This window comes from Pygocentrus nattereri, chromosome 9 (assembly GCF_015220715.1).
Source record: "Pygocentrus nattereri isolate fPygNat1 chromosome 9, fPygNat1.pri, whole genome shotgun sequence".
Classification (NCBI taxonomy): Eukaryota; Metazoa; Chordata; class Actinopteri; order Characiformes; family Serrasalmidae; genus Pygocentrus; species Pygocentrus nattereri.
In genome coordinates this window covers 30,515,890-30,536,984 of record NC_051219.1, presented here as the reverse complement: position 1 = coordinate 30,536,984, position 21,095 = coordinate 30,515,890, and the positions used below count along the sequence as shown (strand labels likewise).

At 39.7% G+C, this 21,095-nt stretch overlaps 1 protein-coding gene across 5 annotated transcripts in view; it reads right to left on the bottom strand.

Moving 5' to 3' along the window:
• Positions 1 to 4,305: 4,305 nt before the first annotated feature.
• The window catches only part of sgk1 (serum/glucocorticoid regulated kinase 1), a 51,058-nt gene continuing 34,268 nt past the window's right edge, over positions 4,306 to 21,095 (bottom strand). Inside the window, exons 1-10 of one of the 5 annotated variants that reach the window (XM_017707216.2) lie at positions 11,123 to 11,381; positions 9,006 to 9,081; positions 8,785 to 8,860; positions 8,496 to 8,684; positions 7,934 to 8,065; positions 6,830 to 7,066; positions 6,465 to 6,560; positions 6,108 to 6,263; positions 5,754 to 5,843; positions 4,307 to 5,476 (exon numbers count right to left, since the gene is read on the bottom strand). In XM_017707216.2, coding sequence (XP_017562705.1) covers positions 5,309 to 5,476; positions 5,754 to 5,843; positions 6,108 to 6,263; positions 6,465 to 6,560; positions 6,830 to 7,066; positions 7,934 to 8,065; positions 8,496 to 8,684; positions 8,785 to 8,860; positions 9,006 to 9,081; positions 11,123 to 11,366 — 1,464 coding nt within the window. In that variant the 5' untranslated portion in view covers positions 11,367 to 11,381 and the 3' untranslated portion in view covers positions 4,307 to 5,308. Of the gene's footprint in view, positions 5,477 to 5,753; positions 5,844 to 6,107; positions 6,264 to 6,464; positions 6,561 to 6,829; positions 7,067 to 7,933; positions 8,066 to 8,495; positions 8,685 to 8,784; positions 8,861 to 9,005; positions 9,082 to 9,201; positions 9,433 to 9,883; positions 10,172 to 11,122; positions 11,382 to 11,433; positions 11,588 to 21,095 lie in introns of those variants that run through there. The other 4 variants (XM_037541289.1, XM_037541290.1, XM_037541288.1 and 1 more) reach the window with 4 other exon arrangements.

Here is a 21,095-nt window from a genome sequence, read left to right as displayed (position 1 = left end):
TGCAACATGACATTTTAATAATGTAAACTGAAAAACAAACCAAAATTCACCCAAAATAATACTTAAGGATCTGTGAAGAAAAAAATTAAAAAAAACATTTTTACAGTCTTCATTAGTTACTTTAGGAATGTAAAAAAGAATACACAGACATTAACATCCTCTGGTTTGTTGTAATTTTAAGCTCATATTCACAGCTTTTAACGTTGGGGGATGTCATTTGATGATTGAATGACTTGTATATTTAGGCCTACCTTCTTAACCATGGATAAAACCTAGTCTTGGACTAAATTGCAGTGTCACCAGTGGGGTAAAACAACGTTTTAAAATGCTGTTTAATGTAGGTTTAGGCTGAATCTAGGTTTGGGAAAGTGTCTGTAAGGGAATATCACTGAGCTATACATGCTGACACCGGGGGGAGCTAGACAACAAGAGATGTTTATGACATTCCCTAAAGTCCAGCCTTGTAGCGAAGGTGCAGAACATCCTCTCTCGATAAACACAAACATCTTTATCTTATCTCAGGGTGATTAACATTAGTGTTCATGTGATGTTTGACCTCTTGAACTCTTGGCTTTTTACCAAGTTAATGAATCAGTCATGATTTCTGTTGTTATGACGTATCAATTTCTCTGAAACTATTACATATGTCCATGAGCCAATGTGTGGAACCAAACACAGCCCCCAGTTTAGAAAGGAACGTTTCACTCAAAAATCAGATTTATGTAATTTCTCCTTTATCATAAAAGTAATTGAATGGCCAAGCCATGTTTGGTGTTTGAAGTTTGCTTCTTTAGTTGTGGAGCGGAGCTATGAAACCTATATAACAGAAGTCTACGTGTCCAAAAAGCTAAGATAATTGTTAGCCTATTAAGCATTATAGCTGCTATAGTCAAACATGTCTTGGCCAGTTGAAAGGCATTACTACACTTTATACAATCATTCTTTTAAGACAAGATTTAGACCTGGTTTCTTAGAACCAAAGTGGACCTAATTTTCAACAAAAAAGACACCTCTGTGGTGAATCCCTACTGATATTACAGTTTAGCCTAATACTAAGCTTCCAGCAAATTCTTAAAGTGGATCAAGGCCTCTGCTATACCTGACTTGTTTAAAAGCCTCTGTTGTTCCTGCATCAAGCTGACCAGCAGCAGTGATTCTATCTCTGAGGTCATTAAATTGTAGAGTCTTTTGATGCACCCAGACTGAAATCTGTGAAATGAAGCTTGAATCCATCAGCCAGCCTGTAGGTGTCAGTACTGTGCTGAAGAATAAATGTACACACAATGCCAAGAATCAGCAGCAGTTTGGAAAGAGGCCTGTATTAGTTAGCTGTTATGTTGCCTTTTCCATACCAGCATGAATCTTTGTTCCAGTACTTTGGTGCTGGTACCCCACTTGTGTTTTCATACTAGCGTTTTGTTGGGTGATTATATGAATCTACATTTCAGGGTAAAGCATATCACTAGTAGTGTTGCCAGCTCGCAGGGATTGGACTTTAGACTCAAGGGGTTGGCAGAGGCCTCCTGGAATTATAAAAATGTGACCCATTTTTAGTATGTTTTATTTTTATATAGTTGCTGTAGCTCTTATTAAAATGATTGCTGTCTCTCAATCTTGCACCATCACTCACTATGAGGTTGCAAACTAGCAAAGGTTGTGGTTGAAGCACATCTGTTGTAGTTATGCTGTGCATGTGATTCCCTGTAATGACCCTGGAGCTGTGGCAGTACTTCATAGCAAAATACTGTAACTTACCATGATGCTGATGATAGGAAGGGTGCTACTAGAGCTTGCCCTCCCATCCCACCAAACCTGGTGGAACTCAGATTTGGTGCCTCCTTGACTCCTCTCTCTTTTGTGGTCCAGTCTGTGATCTGGAAGTCTGCCATCTCGAAAAGGATGGTGATATGGAAAAACACATTTTCCTCACTTCTTTGAAATATGAGTTTCATGTGGTATGTAAATATTGTTTCACAATCCCTACTTCATACAGTCCAAGCTGCAGAAACAGCCTATTTTGAATTCACTGTTTTTGCGATGTCATGAAAACCAGCACATGTTGATATATCAGTCTTTTTAGCTAACAGCGGATTAGCCCAGCCTATTCATATTGAAGTTATAGAGTTTTTCAGCTCAGACTGCTTTCTGAATGAGTCACAATACAGGACAGAGACAATTTACATATAGCAGTCTTAAAGTTATAGTAACAACCACAACCTATTTATTTCTAAGCGATACAGGGACTTTGGAAAATGGTCATGTAAAAATGAAATATGACACAACTTTTGTACAATAACCCATAAAAATATCATAAACAGACCTAGGAGGAAAAATAAAATGGAAAAAAAAAGGTTGATGAAATTTATTGTATATTAACCCAGTAATAGGTGATGAAAATTGAGTGAAGGACAACTAATTTGCCAAGTGCATTTTACATTGTCTCCTCTGTCCATGCATATTATCCATGCCTCTCTTTCTCGTGTCCTCAGAAGGAGGAGCTAATACACAAGGAAAAGATACAAGGAAAGAAAAGATGTGTGCACAGTAAATGATATGAGATGCATCCCTAGCCTTGCAAGGCAAATTTCTGACTGCTTAGACAGAAAAGGGCCTACTTTGACTGAGACGCAAAACAACCAATCAGGTGATTTTGTAATACAAAAAAAAAAACAAAAGAACAGCTGATTGAAACAAAGTGGTATGTACCAGCAAACCCTCTGATAGAGGATGTCATTACACATTAATTTCACAAACAAAATAGTCCAAGAGAAGGTAACTGGAAAACAAAAATCAGATGTGGTAATTTTTGCATACAATATATACACATAAAATTTATATTGCAGAGTGACAGGGCCTGAAACTACTGGACGTCTCAATTCAGTTTTTGTTGCCTGATAGCAATAGTTTTCAGACTTGGTTGCATCTGAGCAGCATTGGTTCATCTAGTCCTGGAATCATCCTTCCATGCACATTTAGGTGTTTTACCTGCTCTAAAAAACTAAAATTTGTGGTACAAGGAAACTGCCGTCTGTTTCCATACTAATTCAGAAAACCCCTCATCCACTTGGCCTCGCCATTTCCCCTAGAGGAAACCTGCACCATCTTAATTCCATTAAGTGTTAGCTTAAGTGAAATATGTGAGAAAATTGATCGAGTGAACAAAAATGTTGACTTCAGCAGAACCTAATCTAAAAATCATTGCTACCTGACACAATTGTATTTTCAAAACCCAGACAAATGACAGGCCGTTGTTTCTAAAATGTTCTCTGTTTCAAAACCGTAATATTGAGTTTGCTGGGCTTTGGGCTGCATACTACTGTGTGTAATACAGAACTACGGCATCATCATCACTTTACTCTGTTAGCTTGCTAGTTACTATGCTAAAGGCTACATGGCTAACAACAACAAAAGACAGTACTCCACGTCTCTACCCCAAAGCCAGACAAAGAAAATATTTACATATTTTATGTACTTTATGCTCAAACCTCTCAACAAACATTTTACATTGCAGAGTTTTCCTGGCTAGCCGATTAGCTGACTGAGGTTAACCTGCTTACGACATGGTGTTGAAAAATGCTGCAAGTGGCCTGGGGCATGCTAAAAACATTGAAACAGGCCTGAGGAAAAGAGTGCCACACAGGAATGCTTGGAAGAAGCTAATTTTCACCGTTGTCTTGCCTCTCTTTGTCTCACTATGAAAATGTACTTAGTATCAACTTAGAAGTTTAAAACTACTTTGTAAATGACTGTGACCTAGTTAAAGGGTTTCTTTGGACTCAGTTCCTGATTCAGACACTCTAATTATTAGACCCTCATATCTAATCTCACAGCACATTCAGAAGGCAATGCTACTTTCAGATAAAATGCTATTCACTGGTGCAATATGACTGAATGACAGGTCAGAAGCAGGCTATAAACATTTATGTTTGTACGTCAGAGGTCTAGGGCTGTGGAACAGTCCTGACGCAGGAGTCTTGTTTTCTAGTTAAGAGCAGAGAGGAGAAAGTCCAAGTGGCGTCAGCTGAGTCATCGTGCACGATCAGCACAGGGAAATCACTCCATAAGCATAACGGTATGTGGATGTATGAGTTATGCACCATATGTATCTAAGTCTGCGTGCTTCCCACACAGAAACGAAAGCTTCTTGAAATCAGAGAAATAGCAGTGCATTTCCCCTTGGAATTTAGCTATGAACTGCAGTCAGCACTTTTCAGCCAGCTAACTCCATTCATACTTAGCCCAAACACTGAGAGCCAAGAAAAGTTAACTGTTTTGGGGAAAATAACAATAAAGTTTTATTGCAAACCAAACAAAGTCACATAAATCAAAACATTTTACAATTTTACAGTACATATTTGAACAGTTTTTTTAAACAGTTATTGTTACATATAAGCATATCTTTAGTTGTTCCATATACATTAAAACTAATACACAGACTCAAAATATACAAACAAACTTAAATAGCAGTACAGTCATACTGAATGGAATGTGGTGTTCGGATGGAATCGGAATGCTTTTCTGAGCGGCATTATTACATCACAGAGGAGGCTGGAAGACTAACATGAGACGAGGCGTCTGATTGGTTGGTCCAGGTGTCTATCTACACTCATGTAGCAGCGAAATCGTCCAGCACTGGCCCACTTGGTCGAGTTAAGCATAAAAAAATTAAAAATGGAGAAAACTGAAATGAATGTTAACGTCATAGTAGCACAATGTGCGACAGACATCTTTCCATAAGCTGTAAAGCCAATAGAGTCACCCAGCCAAATCATGACAGCGTGATTAAACTGAGATCATGTGCTGGCGTAAGCTTGGTTGCATGACCCAGAAGACACGTACACATTTGAGGAAAGGGAGAGAAAAGATGAAGGCACATCTAAACATTTCTGTGAAAAAAAACAAAAAAACATTCTGCACCTCCTGAAAACAACAAAGCCCTCAAAAAAGCAGATGTGTTGAGGGATCAAAAACAAACAAATGTACCCAACAGCAGTCCAACTCTGTCCCTCTCTGCCTCCCTGAACTGGGTGTAAGCGGAGAAGTAACCATGCTCAGCGCAGTCAAAGACGATGATGGCAATAAAGATGAAGTCAGTTCTCTCAATGTGTGAGATTTAGGCCTTAAAATTTAAGGCCCGTGGAGCTGCCTTAGGCCATGTGCAAACAGCCCACCTATCCGTGGGCAGGGAAAATGGGGCTGGCTTCGTTCTCATAGTGATGCACTACAGGTGTGACTCCATGGGTACGGCATTTCCATGGCAATGAGCTACAGGTAAGAGTCTATGGGATGGTGTCTCCATAGTGACAGGCTACAGGTAAGAGTCCATGGTGGGAGCATAGGAGAAGCCCAGGAAAGCCTCAGCTGCTTCGCTGATACTGGCTGTCACCAGAGCACTGTCAGGCGAGCAGCCAATCGAGCTGGGAACTGGCTCGTCTGTAAACTCTGGGTCAAAGTGACGTAGGTCATTCGGGCCAGTCTGCAACAAACAAAATTACCTTCAATAAAGATAATACATGGATTCATGGATTTATTTTTTTTGTAAACTGTGCCAGTGGTTCTTAACTCTGGCCTTACATATTTTATTGCTTTTCCTTCTCAAATGCCCTTCAGGAAGGACTCCTTAATTAGTTGAATCAGGAATAATAGAGCAGGAAAAACACCAAAACATAGACCAGAGATCCAGGGCGACTTTGTGTAAGAGTAGAGAAAGGCTTGGATTTTGAATGTTTATTTGTATGAACAAGTTTACTTACCACATTGGGGTTGAAAGGAGGGGTGAGTTTCTTAGCATTCAGATCATCCCAGTTAATGGGGGAGAAGAACATGTGGTTCTTGATCTCAGTCTGTAAAGAAACGAGGAAGAGCAGAAGTGAACATGAGTGATACTTGAATTTAAAATGTTGCATTTTCCTATATGAAGTCTACACTTCCATCTATAACCTATGTATTGGTTTCACAGTTAGCAAATAATTAATAGTAATTACACAATATTAAAATAATAAGCTTACAGTTTAACATATTAAAAGACATTTCGATGCTAAGATAAACTGTTCCTGGCAAAAGAAAACCCCCCCAAAAAAACAAAACAAAACAAAAAACACACTTACAAAGTCATCAGTGCAGCCCAGTCTCTTGGTCCGGTCCTTCTGGAGCAGGCCCTCCAACAGATGTCGAGCAGCATTGGAGATGTTGGGCTTTAGCTGCAGAGGCTTGTTCAGGATGTTGTCATACATCTCTGCTGTATTCCGGCTATAGAATGGAGGCTGTTGTCCAAACATAGAAAGCAAGTTAAAACCTCACTCTCAGTAAAGGATGTAACATGGCAATTATAAGGCTGATAGTTTAACATAAGTAGCTACTTTGATAGTGACTACTTGTGGTAAAGAATAAATGGTAACCAAAATAGTCCAAACAAAACATACAAAATGGAATTAAGACAAGACATAGGTTTTTGTACTACTCACCAGGCCATATAGCATCTCATAGAGCACAGCGCCCAAACACCACCAGTCTACTGTTCTGTCATACGGCTGCTTATGCAATACCTCGGGAGCCAAATACTGAAAGAGACAAAGAGAGAGAGAATAAGCATTTAAATGAGAGATCACTTGATTTTCTTTTCAGTCTCCACTTCACTGAAATAGGCTGAAGTAGCTCAATTCAATCGAGATGAAAAGAGCCTACCAGTGAGGATTACTACAGAGGATAATCCATCTGAAGCAGTATTAATTTAGCCTTTTTATACCATTATGCGGGAAAGCTAAAAGTGACACGCTATTCTACCTATGATGCTCTCTTTGGTAAAAAGAGCCATTGAATGGAACGCTACCTCTGGTGTTCCACAGAAGGTGGACGTGGTTCCATTGGGCTCGATGTTCTCCTTGCACAGGCCAAAGTCTGTGAGGATGATGTGACCCTGGGAGTCCAGCAGGATGTTCTCAGGCTTCAGGTCCCGATACACAATGTTCAGAGAGTGTAGGTACCCCAGAGCGCTGGCAATCTCGGCTGCGTAGAAACGGGCACGGGGCTCCAGAAAACACCGCTCCCTCTGCAAGTGGTAGAAGAGCTAGAGAGAAAGAGAAAGAGAGTATTTGTTATGGCCTATTGTTTTAATGCCTGTATTCCATTGACTGCTTCTCCAGATAATGTTTACGGATTTTTTCAAATTAGAGATGCTCAATAATATGGGAATCACAGCAGATAAATGCTTGGTACTGGACAAATGTTTAGATTTGACCAATATAATACAAAAATATTAAGATATTGGCCTGGAATTTCCATATTGGTGTATTCCTACTAAAACAAATCTATTACATTATTTAAGTTATCATTTAATAAAGAAGTGTAATCACACTGAATCACCATGAGGTCACAGATTTACAGCCCTAGTCTTTGGATCTACATCCTGAGAGCCATATTTAATCAGGGCTTTCTTCACTCTTCACTTCTGCAACAATGGCAGGAAATGAGAGTGTACTTTAGTGAAAGATCCCCCACAGTACACACACACACACACACACACACACACACACACACACACCTCTGTTCCTCAGAATGGACGAAAAGCCTCACCACCATCACTGCTAAATCTGGCTGCCCCCTCACATACACGATCCCCTCCCAGCCATTTCCCCTACAGTTTCCTTTAAAGAACACAGCCTTTCTCTCCTCATGGCAGGACATCCGCTCTCTCCCTCTGTCTCTGGCTCCACTGTCTGGATGTCTTTTATATTCTCTTCTTCAGCTTTGATATCATTTATATCTATCCCCTCCCCCCACCTTCTCCTGTTAATTCTCTCCATCTTGTGTTTTCTTCAACATCTCCTTTCTCAGAAGAGATACTGATAAAAACACTTTTCCAGTATCCACCCTCCAACTGCGATTCTCACATGCAGATATTGTTCCATAAACAGAACTGATACCACAATCTTACCTCTCCCCCGTTGATGTAGTCCAGTACGAAGTAGAGTTTGTCAGCAGTTTGGAAGGAGTAATGCAGGCCCACCAGGAACGGGTGCTTCACATTCTTCAGTAACACGTTACGCTCAGACATAATGTGTTTCTCCTACAACGCAAAGAGGGGGCAAGGTCAGGGGTCAAAGATGAGTCAGACAAGAACATTCTTCACTCGTATTCTTTAGATAACACGGCTAAAAGCAAAGCGTTGCTATTGTAGCAACGTCTTCTAACTATAGCAAAAGGAAAAAACTCCATTAAAATTTGATGTAATTCCAATTTCTATGGGTCCATTCTACACAAAACGTTCACATTATTTAAAGGCCGGCTGGCCCTTTTAAACGGTGTAGAAAAATAAAGGACTTGATATGACACCAACTATATATAACACCACATTCTAACAAATTAGAAGTACTATATATCCCAATAGGCTCTCTGCATAATGAAGGAGAACAGACAGTGATCCTGTACAAAGCCTCAGTGGCTGACGCAAAGGCTAGCAAGCAGCCTGACCTATTCAAAGAGATCAGGTTTCTTACCTCTTTCTTCTTCAGGATGGCTTTCTTCTGTAGCACTTTGACTGCGTAGAACTTGTCATCACCTCGGTGGCGGGCCAGCAGCACCTTGCCAAAGCTGCCTTTTCCAATGACCTTCAGGAAGTTGAAGTCTGAGGGTTTGGCGGTGGGGTTGGAGGAAGGACCCAGATTTATCTGCTGAGATGGACTGGGCTGCAGTGGAGGGACATTTAGTTACAGTCAGACAACTGCAGAATGCATACAGACATATATAAAGACATGTACATACACGCAGACATGCACAGACACTTACAGGAGGAGAGGGGTTAGCGTTCATCAGCTCGGCATCTTGTGGTGGTGTCAGGTTCAAAATGGACTGCACCTCTGGGCTAGGAGATAAAATAACAAACATAATGATCATGAACAGTCGTGTCAGTGGGTACGCAGTTGACCACAGCAGCTTTGCTACTGTAAACAAGAAGCAAGAGATTAAAACAAGTACAGTATTTGTTGTTCAAAAGGTTTGATACTCACTGTTTGCATGCATAGGAGTTGGTGGCAAGCTTCTGAATAAAATCATTCAGTCCCATTCTCCTCTGTTTCATAAAGGCTGCAAGATGAGAAAGAGAGACAGAGAGGGAAAAAAAGGAATCACTTGATATTCTTCCATCACATCACTGAAGTAGGCTGGCTCAAGTAGCTCCATTCATCTCAGATAAAGAAAGCCTACCACTGAGATTAGCCACTAGTCCCCTTGTCTTAGAGTAGGTCAGCGGCGGAGCTGGGACGCTAGTCTCCGTTTGGATTGTCATTGCAGTACTTTTCCACCGTGGGCACGCACCCAAGAGCACACAAAAGCTTCACTGAACTCCTACACCTCTGTTCCAACTTTAATAGGGGACCGAGAGGGGAAGGAGGAGGAGCTTCAAATCTCGCCTGTCTCTGGGGCGTGGAGCACGGTGACGTAAACAGCCGGGCAACCAACCAGAGGCATTCGTTTGTGAATAATTAACAACCCAACGTACTCCCGGTTCTATTTACAAAAAAAGGCGAAACAACTTCGCACGAAAGCGGCACTGGAAATATGACGGAAATTCACTTCACACAAAACACCACACAGGCGTTAAACAGCGCCAAAACACTTTGTGCACATAATCCAACCAATCCTAGCAACCACACTACGGCAACGTTTCCAAGTCCAGCGCATGAGCACCACATTTTTTGCTTTACTCCAGCCTCAAAAACGCTGTTGCGGGCTGGACTGAAGCGCACAAGCAGAACATCTTAAGAAACCGTGTTTTAGAACACTGACTTCATCATTACAGGCTATTGCATGCGTCACGAAAGTGTTTTTATTGCCCTTCTCGCGTGCAGGTCCCAAATTGCAGCAACAGGTGAACAGCCCAGCCTACCTTAAGAGCCGAAGTCCACCACAGGTCAATGCCTCTGAGTACAAAGCCGCTGGTGTGCCGGTGATCCGCGCCCATGGGTCTCCGCGTGAGCTCTGATTTCTCTCTCTTTCTCCCTCTCTCTCTCTCTCTCGTTCAGTGACGCATGCATCGCGAGACAAAAGCGAGGGAGTCCGTGCCAAAACCACTAAACTCCAGCTTTGATCTCAGTTTCTCTTTAAATATGCTTTCATAGGGTCTTCACGATTATATCCCAAGCGCAGTCACACTGACTTACTCCTACTAGGCGACATTTGCCTTAAGAAAACTCTGGCACGCGCTTTTGCCATGGAAAACCGAGACTCGTGCACGCGCCTCTATACCATGAAAGCGATGCCCTACTTTGGCACGTTTATGCAATGCAAAACCTGGGTGGACTACTAATTAACCAGTGCGATTCCAAGGAATCATCATTCTTCGTTCATTAATGACAATGATGGAAAAAAGCGGTTTAGCTCATTCTCAGTCGTGGCACGAGGCGACAGAGCCAGCTGTTTGTGCGCTGCTTTAATCCAGCTACAGACATGCAGATGATTGATAATCTTATGGCCAGTGATAAGGCTTAAACACAACCAAAGCACCAATCAAGTATCTGAAACCCAGTTTAACATCTTCCATACGTTCACAGAAAAGCCTCTTGGTTCTACAAGGGTTCTTTAGTAAATGCTCAAACGGCTCTTTGCTTCTTTAAATGCTTCTTCATATTGCTGGAGAGGGTGTATAATGAATCTATTCGATATGGAAGCTTGTTGAAAATGGTTCTATATGGCATCAAGAAGGTTCTAGATAGGACCATATAGACTACAACATATTCTCCATCCATCTGAAGAAGCTTCTCACTATGCAAAGAGACATTTCTGCATGAAAGGGTTCTATATTGGACTCATGGTTCTATACAGAACTATTCCTTTTACTAAAGAACCCTTAAATAACCGTATTTTCTAAGAGTGAATAGAAAGCAGGACGGAAAAGACGGTTTCCAGTCATAGAGGTCGTCGAACTGTCTAATAGAAGGAAGCCAAGACGGCTTGACCTGTGCTGTAATCTTTCAAACGTTCCCACCACTCAAGCGAATCGATTAAACTCGATGTCATCATTACCAAAGCATTGATGATACACCGGTCCTTAGGCCTGGCTTACTCTTGCTAGGACTGCTAAAGCCCTGAATGTCTTGAATCAACATAAAGCCTTAAAGGCACAAACCTTTCAGTTCTGTGCTGTTCCTCATCGCCAAACCTGCGAAAATGTGAGTCAGAGCGAGCAAATTGGAGGCACTGGAGCTCGAACTACTTTGCTTTTGTGTACAAGAGTAAGTTCCTTGTCCGTTTTTGAGGTTAGACGGGGATGTAAGCGGCGTTAAAACCCGGTCACAGCTCCGCTGTTGCTCACAGACTGCCGGTGTATTTCCTCCCAACAGTCCACCACCACCATGGAGACCCACCCGCATTTAGTTAAAAAAAAAAACATAAACAAAGTATCCTATTTTCCCTCAGGAGGTTCAACAAGTCACTTACATGCCAGCTGCGAGGATTTGTCTTTCATAGGGATGGTGACAGAGATCAGAAAGTGTTGTGAAAGCGCTTAAGAAGTTTGAAGGAGAGACGCTTTTCTCTTCTCCAGGCGCCGCATTCCGGCTGCCTCCGACTGACTCGGGCTTTCAGCGGAAATGGGCGGGCCTGAAAGCTGAGTTTTAAATCAGACTACTAATCGTTCCACTATAAATAAATACAGCACAGAGCAGGAGCACAATAATAAAAAGATTAGCGTCCGAGCGAGTAATATTCATAAATTACAGACGAAAAGTGCCCGGATGCGCGCAGCGCTGTAGTGCTGGGCGGTTGGACACTGAAGGACCGATACTGTCAATGGTGACGTTTCTTTTTCGGTATGGATCGTCGCTTTGAGAGCCCGATGGTCTAAAATTGCTTACAAAAATGTCTTTTTACAATGAATTGCATTAAAAAATAAAGCAGGTTTTAGCTTTCTGAACATTTTGGATACAACAATACAGTGGTTGGGATAGTGTAGTGGTTAACACCTCTGCCTTGTAGACTGGGGTTCAATCCCCCACCTGGGTAAGTACACTATACCAATAAGTCCTTGGGCAAGACTCCTAACACTACCTCCGCCTACTTGTGTAAAAGTGATCAAATTGTAAGGCGCTCTGGATAAGAGCGTCAGTCAAATGTCATTAATGTAAACAATACAGGAGAGCACAATAACAATTTAACACAGGCTTTTTATGTTGATATACAAGGTCAAGCAGTGTGCGCTTCTGGCCACATTACCACAACTTAGCCGTGGTCTCCTAAAAAATAGAGCATTTTGTCAGCGTTTTAACCCCTTAAATAGCCAGGGCCCACCACAGGCCCAATGTTTTATTACACACTTCTATATCCTAGAAATAGCTCAGCCAGTTTGCATTGAAGTCCCTGTAGTTACTGAATAATAAGTCTTAGTAGTAATAAATCTGGGATTTTGAGGAGTTGAAGAGATCTGTCCCAAAGAGTGTTTTCAGGGCATGTAGGTTTTTCAGTTACTGAGCTGTTTGGGTAAATCACAAAATCCAACCTTATGTTACTTTAATCACCATCTTGTTGCCAACAATGTAGCCCCGTTTTGAAGCAGGTGACAAGCTCACAGCAAGTGCTAGCTAGGCTTAAGTTCAGCCTCCATTGCTCTGTAGGTTAGCTGTTGCACAACGTTACAACTAAGTCACCTTTAGTGAACAGAGATAAGTAGACAATTTGGTCTTTTTTGTTTCATATGTTTACACAGATTCTAGAATAAAGAATGAAAATTAAACTTTCTTCTACTTTATTAGTATTTTTCAGACGTTACTGTTCAGTTTTAAATAAGTGTATTAATAAAATTGACACTAATAGTTGGTAAAGCTGTAGTTCACAGCTCAATGTTCCATATTGAACTGATGTGTGATGTTTTTACTTGCTGTTCTACACTGGACAAAAAAAGGTCATTGTTTGATACAGTCTCATGTCGGTTTTCATGTATAGATCGATGTGTGTGTATCCATCCATCCACTAGCAATATATGTGCGGTATGGGAACTACTTTTCCTTAACCCTTGCAAAAAGGAAGCATACTTAAGCACATCAGTAGTATTTATGAATTACATAGAGAATGCTAGTACTTTTGTATTTTGTGGAAATACATGTGAAATATACTTGTGTATTTTTTACTTTTTAAATGAAAAAGTAGAACTTTAACGCATTTTAAATTACACATTAGCAAGATGAAAGAAAATGTGTTTCTTACCATACTGAAGAATACTTACACAAAATCATCTTTAATTGTTGTCACTTTCGATGTATTATTTAGCAAGTAGATTTTAAAGCAGTTACTTTTAATGTATGCTTCAGTACATTTTTATTGCATTTTAATTTCTCATATAACTCAAGCTAACTAGCAAGTTCATGAGCTCAGTTCAGTTTAGACAAGAAAAGCACTTTTAGACATAACATATGCATTTTGTTTAAAGTATGGCCTTTTTTATTTGTTGAATATTTAAGTGCATCCAGTGATATTTCTATACAATTTAATAACCCTATAAGAAGCACTGAAGTGTATCAGCACATCCAGCAGAATATTTATAATATATTTCAAATAATCACAGCTATATCTACACATTACAATGTTGGTATAAGGAAATTAAAAGACTGGAGCAAAAGAAAACCACGCATCCCTCATATACAAAAGTGCAGATTCTGATGAGATGGCTGTTGTTATTATGGCAGTCATTATCAAAATTAGATTAAGACATATTTTCACATGACAGCCTATGACTAAACACATGAGTATGGTGGTGCTCAAAAGTTTCAAGCAGCTTTGTTGTGGTGACTCCATTCCACTCCCAGGTTGTATTACAGGTTAAGTGAACTGGAGTTGATTAAACTCCTTGAATGTGAATGTCCTGCAATATCATTATCAAACAGCAGACAAAGTGTGCATTGAGAAAACAATAAAAGTCACGCAATAACAGTCATGCAATGACTGATGAGTTAACTTTCCTTTCAACTTCCTCAGATGTTACTGTACCACTAATTTCCCACAGTGTTTGAAGTTCTCTTAAAATGTCTAGAGCAATGTGTAGTTCCACTTTAGGGTGAATGGAATTACTAAAAACCCCCTCACTTAATGTACCACAAAGTAATGAGAAAAAACAATGGGCCTCATTCACCTACTGTTTTTAAGAACTATCTTCTTAAAGCTCACTTATGCAGTTTTTACGTCAGAAGGTTCTGACATTCACTAATGTTTCCTCATTTGGTATTTCTTCATAGGTAAGAACAGAATTTACATACACTCAAGAGTTCAAAGGTGCAAATAACTGTGGTTTAGGAAAGTGTTATGAATCTTATGTCAACTTTTTCTTAGGATCTTTCTCAAGAACACATTTAAGTAGAAACTTAGGACTCTAAAATGTTGTTTTTTTTTGGCAGTGACAGATCTGCCATGCCCCATGCCAAGTGTCAGCTAGAAGGGTATAAATGCCCCCAGCATTAGGCTGTGAAGCAGAGGAAATACATTCTCTGGACTGATGGAGCTCCAGCCATTACCTTTTGGGATCATCAGTACCAGACCTCACCAGTGCACTTGTGGCTGAATGTAATCAAATCCTCAAAGCAATGTTCCTACATCTAGAGTAAAGTCTTCCCAGAAGAGTAGAAGCTGTTACTGCAGAAAAGGCTAATAGTACCCTTGATTCCAGAAGTAACGCTGATGCAGAGCTCCACAAACTAGTGTGCTTTCTAACACAATGACCAGACCATCAACTGACTAAAACAGTCAACCACAACTGCATAACCAGATGAAGGTGAGCTCAGAGCTACATCAGATCTCACCAGACAAACACCAGACCAACAGTAAACACAACTCAAACAGCGATCAGTGTTGTTCATCAACAATACATGTGCGTCATTAGGCCTACTCTGCTTCACTGTGCCTCATGATTTTAATCAACTTGACATTTTTTTGTTTTTTGGTCAGCACCATTTACATTAAATAATAAAATAATAATAATTTAAAAGACATATTGTTGTACACTTTAAATGCACACATTTGTCTATATTTTTGCACAGAAATTGCAGAAACCATGTAACTTGGCTGCAAATAAAATTGCCAGTTAAATTAATCAGGCAAAGCCATTGACCACTTAACTGCAGTTAATCTATATTTTTATGTAAATGAATTTTTTAGCATATTTCATAGAACAAAAATAAGGAAATGCACTCTGAGCTGCTCTTTGATTAGTATGCGGTAGCTTCATTCCATGCATTATATAATAACTTATATGCTGGCACAAGTTCCCCAAAGTCATGAATTATGAAAGTGGTTTTGAAGTTACATACATAAATATAACTGAATGATAGTGTACATGTATAGCACTGTACAAAAGTCAGATACCACCATCCACTTATTACATTTCTATTACATGCAGTATTACATTCAAAGTTTCACCTGACTTTTCAGACAAATTTCAAATTAAACAGACATATGCTTACACCTGTAGAAATTCCATGTAGAAAGACCTGTAAGTCCCGCGACCCTGACGGAGAAGCGGCTTAGAAAATGGATGGGTGGATGGATGGAAGACCTGTAAGTCCTTGTACTTGAGTTTATACTTACATATTTACATTTAAAGGCGCTTATAAATCGAACTTATTATTGTTCAAATAAACATAAACATTATTATAGTAATTACAGATTTTCATGATTTTCCTGAGATCATACTATCCACATACACACACTCTACACTCACACACACAGACACCAGACAGACGATTTCAGGCTCAGTTGTTGCATTTGTCCAGTGTGTGCTGTCTGACCGCTCATCTGTCATCAGCTGACGTCAACTGTCACCAAATAACCGCGCAAAGCGATCATAAATACTGCATCACAGCTGACTCACTGTGCTCACACTAACTGTTCATTCTGTAAGACTCAACACATACATCACTTCCCACCACTGCTGACGTTACACCAGGGGTGCTGTAAGGTGGGGGGAGTGGAGTTTAGGATGAAGGTTAAAAGGTTGAACTTGAAAGTGAAGTAGAAGGTGGTCTGGTATTTTCTTTCTGTCTGTCTCTCTCATCCTTTCTCTCTATCTCTCTCTCCATATGTGTGTGTTTCTCTGTCTCTCTCTGTCTCTCTCTCTCTCTCTATCTGTGTGTCTCTCTCACACTCCATCTGTGTATCTCTCTCACTCTCTTTCCTTTTTTCTTTGCCTGTCACCCTGTCTCTCCTTCTGGCTCCTCTCTCTCTCTCTCTCTCTCTCTTTCGCCATCTCTCTCTCTCTTTCGCCATCTGTGTGTCTCTCATTCTCTCTCTTTCCTTTTTTTCTTCGTCTGTCAAAGGGAGACTTTGGCTTCTTTTCTTTCTGTCTGTCTCTCTCATCCTTTCTCTCTATCTCCCTCTCCATATGTGTGTGTTTCTCTGTCTCTCTCTGTCTTTCTCTCTCTATCTGTGTGTGTCTCTTTCTCTCCATCTGTGTATCTCTCTCACTCTCTTTCCTTTTTTCTTTGCCTGTCACTCTGTCTCTCCTTCTGGCTCCTCTCTCTCTCTCTCTCTCTCTCTCTCTCTCTCTCTCTCTCTCTCTCCCTTTCTTTTTGACTTTCCCTTTCTTTTTGACTCTCTCCCTTTTTGTTTTTATTCTCCAGCTCTCCCCCCTCTCTCTCTCTCTCTCTCTCTCTCTCTCTCTCTCTCTCTCTCTCTCTCTCTCTCACTCTAGTGTGTGAGTAAATGGGGGTCTGTAAATACAGAGAGAAAAAAGATGGCTCAGATGGAGAAAGTGAGGGATGATCTAAGAGAGATGAGAGGATCACGAGCAGCAGGGTTCAGCTCTAGTGCCCAAACGCTGTGTTTATTTGCATTTGAAGATGGAGATTACGTAAAATGCTTTAAAAATGTGCTAAAGCCTTGAATACAGCAACCAGCCATTATGCATACTAATGTGGCTTTGGATCATACAGTGTTTTGGGGTTCAGATGTATTATATAACTATCCATAAAACACGCACAGACACACATAAAAACACACACACGTGGACACACACATGCACACAAACACACAAACATGGACACACACACTCCCCAGAGACGATTCGGATTAAGAAATGCATTACAATTGCTGTGGTTCAGTGAGGTGGATGAATAACACACATTCACACATTCATACAGGTCCCACAGACCCAACTGTGACTTTGCACATTTTGACAGTAACTATTAAGCCTTCAGTTCAGGCTGCAAATGTCACCACATCCAAAAAATAATAAATAATTAAAAAATACAAAAATAAAACACCTCCCTGATAATGCTAATTACTGCTAGTATTACTATAAGATTTCTAGTACTATGTTAGCACTAAGCTAACAGTGGTGCACATGGAATTTTGTAGGCTGTTCTAGACTAAACACAGATATATGAAGGTTGTAATAGACCTTGTAACAGGCAAATTATCATATATTTTACCAAAGTAGCTTTTTTATAGCGATTCTTAGTAAAGAGCCCTGGCATAGAGCTGCTGCCACTGTTTTCCATTTCTAACACGGTATCTCAGTTAGTCTCTGGCTAATATTCACAGTCATATAACATATATAGGACTCATATAAGGCCTAAAGTGATGTTTTCTCTCATAAAATTGGTCCCATCCATTATAAATTAAACCATGATTGGCTGTTTTCTCTGTCACTTCCTAATTATGATGGTTAATTGGACACAGTTAGGCTTTTAGTTCAGCTCCTGCTGTCCTAACCAATAAGAGAACTCATTTGGCTCTATCTGCCTAGCTACCGCAGAGAAAAAAATCGGATAGTAATAATTTCAAGGCTGTTGACATGTAAACTAATAATGTAAACAAACAAATAATTTCAAGGTTGAAGATCAATGAAATACGCATTAGTCCTTAAGCCTTCTTTGAAGGCCAAGAAGGTCCTGAGTGATGCTCACTGGTTTTAGGTGACTTATTGTCAAAAAAGGTTGTCTGTCCTGTTTTGTGGATGGGATTTTGCAAAACAGATGGTTGGAAATAATTAGTTAGACAAAATCTAGCCTCTTTGCCAGTTTGTCCCATATTCAAAAAGTCATCACTTTTATGTCGCTGCTGTCACAACAAAACCTTGTATCTCCAAAATGGTAACTTCACAGGAGAAGGGAAAAACATTTTAGTGTAAGTCAATGGAACCAGACATTTTTCCAAGCAATTTTGGTCCATTCACCATGAATTTTACATACAATGTAAAGAGCGACAGGCACTTTTATATTATGTTAAACACTGAAAAACAACAAAAATGGAGACACAAGGTTTTCTTCCAACTGCAGTGATATATTTCCTTATTACCATTGTCATGTTGTTGTGTTTCCTCTTTTTGCTTGTTTTCATCCTGTATTGCTGTCTTTATTGCTTTATTGTGTTATTTTTTAAATCCCTGTTTCCTCATTCCAAGTGTCCTTTGACACTTGCTAGAAGGTCAGTATAAATAACAACTTGCTTGGTTTAATAATGGGTTAAATAAAAAAATAAATATTGAGCTATGGAATATTTGGTCTGCTTAGTGAAGCCATTACTGCATTTTTGTACAGTTAACCTCTGTGACTAAATGTCATTTTCAAAGTAGCACTGCTAACACTGCATTCTAGTATATATTATAGTTCTGTTTAATTGCTTTGAGCATCCAGCAACACATCATTTATGTAGGAGCAGTATTCAAGACAGTTCAGCCTAGTGTTGTACAATCAGGCAAGCTAGTGGAAAAAATCTGTAATTAGAGATAAGCCCCAGTGGAAAGTCTGCGGGAGCTCATGGAACCCACTGGTGATACACAACAAGTCCACCCACATTTCAGAAATATCAGCAAATATATCTTTTAGGTTCTTTGTATCGTGATCTTTATTAAAAGAAATGCTTCACCCTTTTTTGACCTAATCTCTATCTGCTACATCTGTAGCACTTACCACAGACACTTATTTCCACACTTCCCTGAACTTGGTAAAGACAGAAAATCTATTTACTCAAAACACAGTTATACTTGAAGTCAATGGGCAGATGCTGAAGTAGCTTCCAGTTGGTCAACAGTTACTCTGGTCATTTCAGTTGTTCAAGTATGAGGAAATTACTCTCTGTGGTCACAGAGATACAGGAGATAGAGATAAGGTTAAACAACAATGGAATGTTCACTTATCATAAGATCATAGGAGGAAATAACCTAAGAAGGAAACTCAGTGCATTATCTGTGTGGAAATCTCTCTCTCTCTCTCTCTTTCTCTCTTCCTTCTGCTCTCTACTGTCATTTAGTCCTGGCACCGTGTTGTAACAGTTGGAACGGTAAATGGAAAAACCTAATGAAGTGAGTTATAAATCTGAAGACTAAATTACCATAAGGATTCTCAGAACCATTTAAAGGAGCAATCGGACATAAAGGTCACTCCTCCACCATGTCGGAATTAAACACTGATGTATGACAGGAACAAAAGTCAATCAACCGCACCATTCATGTAAACGAATATACAAAGGACTTTAATTCAGTTGCTAAAAGGGACGAAGTGCAGGCCTGTCTGTTATTTTGTCCAAAGATCCAGCTCAGAATGAACAGGCAGAAACAGGAAGACAATGGGTGACGGGGTTAGTCATGTGCTGCAACTGTACATTGCGTGAGTTGTTTTTGTTTATAAGTGCTGGTTTGTGTGGAAATGCACTGACAGCAAACAATTATTAAAGTTCCTACAACCTGCTGAGGTTTTTAACAATGATTATAAAGGTATGATGAATGAGAGAGAGAGAGAGAGAGAGAGAGAGAAAGAGAGTGAGAGCAAGAGAGAGAGAGAGAGAGAGAGAGAGAGAGAGTGAGAGCAAGAGAGAGAGAGAGAGAGAGAGAGAGAGAGAGAGAGAGAGAGCAAGAGAGAGAGAGAAAGAGAGTGAGAGCAAGAGAGAGAGAGAGAGAGAAAGAGAGTGAGAGCAAGAGAGAGAGAGAGAAAGAGAGTGAGAGCAAGAGAGAGAGAGAGAGAGAGAGAGAGAGTGAGAGCAAGAGAGAGAGAGAGAGAGAGAGAGAGAAAGAGAGTGAGAGCAAGAGAGAGAGAGAGAGAAAGAGAGTGAGAGCAAGAGAGAGAGAGAGTTTTTCTGAGAGAGAGATTTTCTGCCTCTTAAAACTCAAAACCTCCCATTTTATCCACTCTAGTAATTTAAAACTAGGCAAACATTTTGCATTTTACAGTCCATTGTTACTTTAGTATAGAGCTGTATATACTGTGTGTGTGTATATATATATAATCATTATTAATGGTAGAATATAAGAAAAAAGTTATATAATGGCGTCCACACTTTATCTCTATTACAACTTCCATTCTTTTTAGGAGACCTGCTTGAAGTTTTTCAGGGAAATCTAACACCTCCAAAGTTTAGTCTCAGAAATGGATTGCATTTTCTGTTTCTCACAGTCCAAATAATCCCAAACACATTCACATTAATGTTAAGGTCAGGACTCTGGGGTGGTCAGTCCATTGTATTGGGAACACCAGCAGCTTCTTTGTTTGATTTGCAAACGTTCTCATTGGTCTCTTTTTCTCAGTGAGGTCTTCTTGACACCTACTCATCCTTTCAGTTGTCTTCTCACAGCTTGATTTTCTCCTCTCAAAGATGAAAGTTTTAAGTACTGTTTATCTAACCATCTTGTTTTTAATTTGTCATTTAATTTACCCCTTCATTATACAAGTGGATTATCATATATTTAAGGTCTTCAGAAGTATCGCCAGAAAAGTGAATAGACATATAGAATAGATACATAATATATACATACACACATACACACACACACACACACACACACACACACACACACACACACACATATATATATATATATATATATATATATATATATATAGGGATGCCCCCATTCCGACATTCCGAATAATTTAAAATAGACAATATTTTCCTACATAATACTGATGCACAGTGCAGAATTCAAATACATTATATTTATTAAAATATCAATCTAATGTATATGCTTCACAATTGAATAGCTCTGCAGTGGACTAAGAAAAAAATACTTGCATCAAAGCTGTTAATTTATAAATTAAATTCTATTCAGTGCAGCATTGCAGTAGAAAATCTAGAACACTCAAAACGAGTACTATAATTATAATTCCACTTTAAATGTGTTTGCA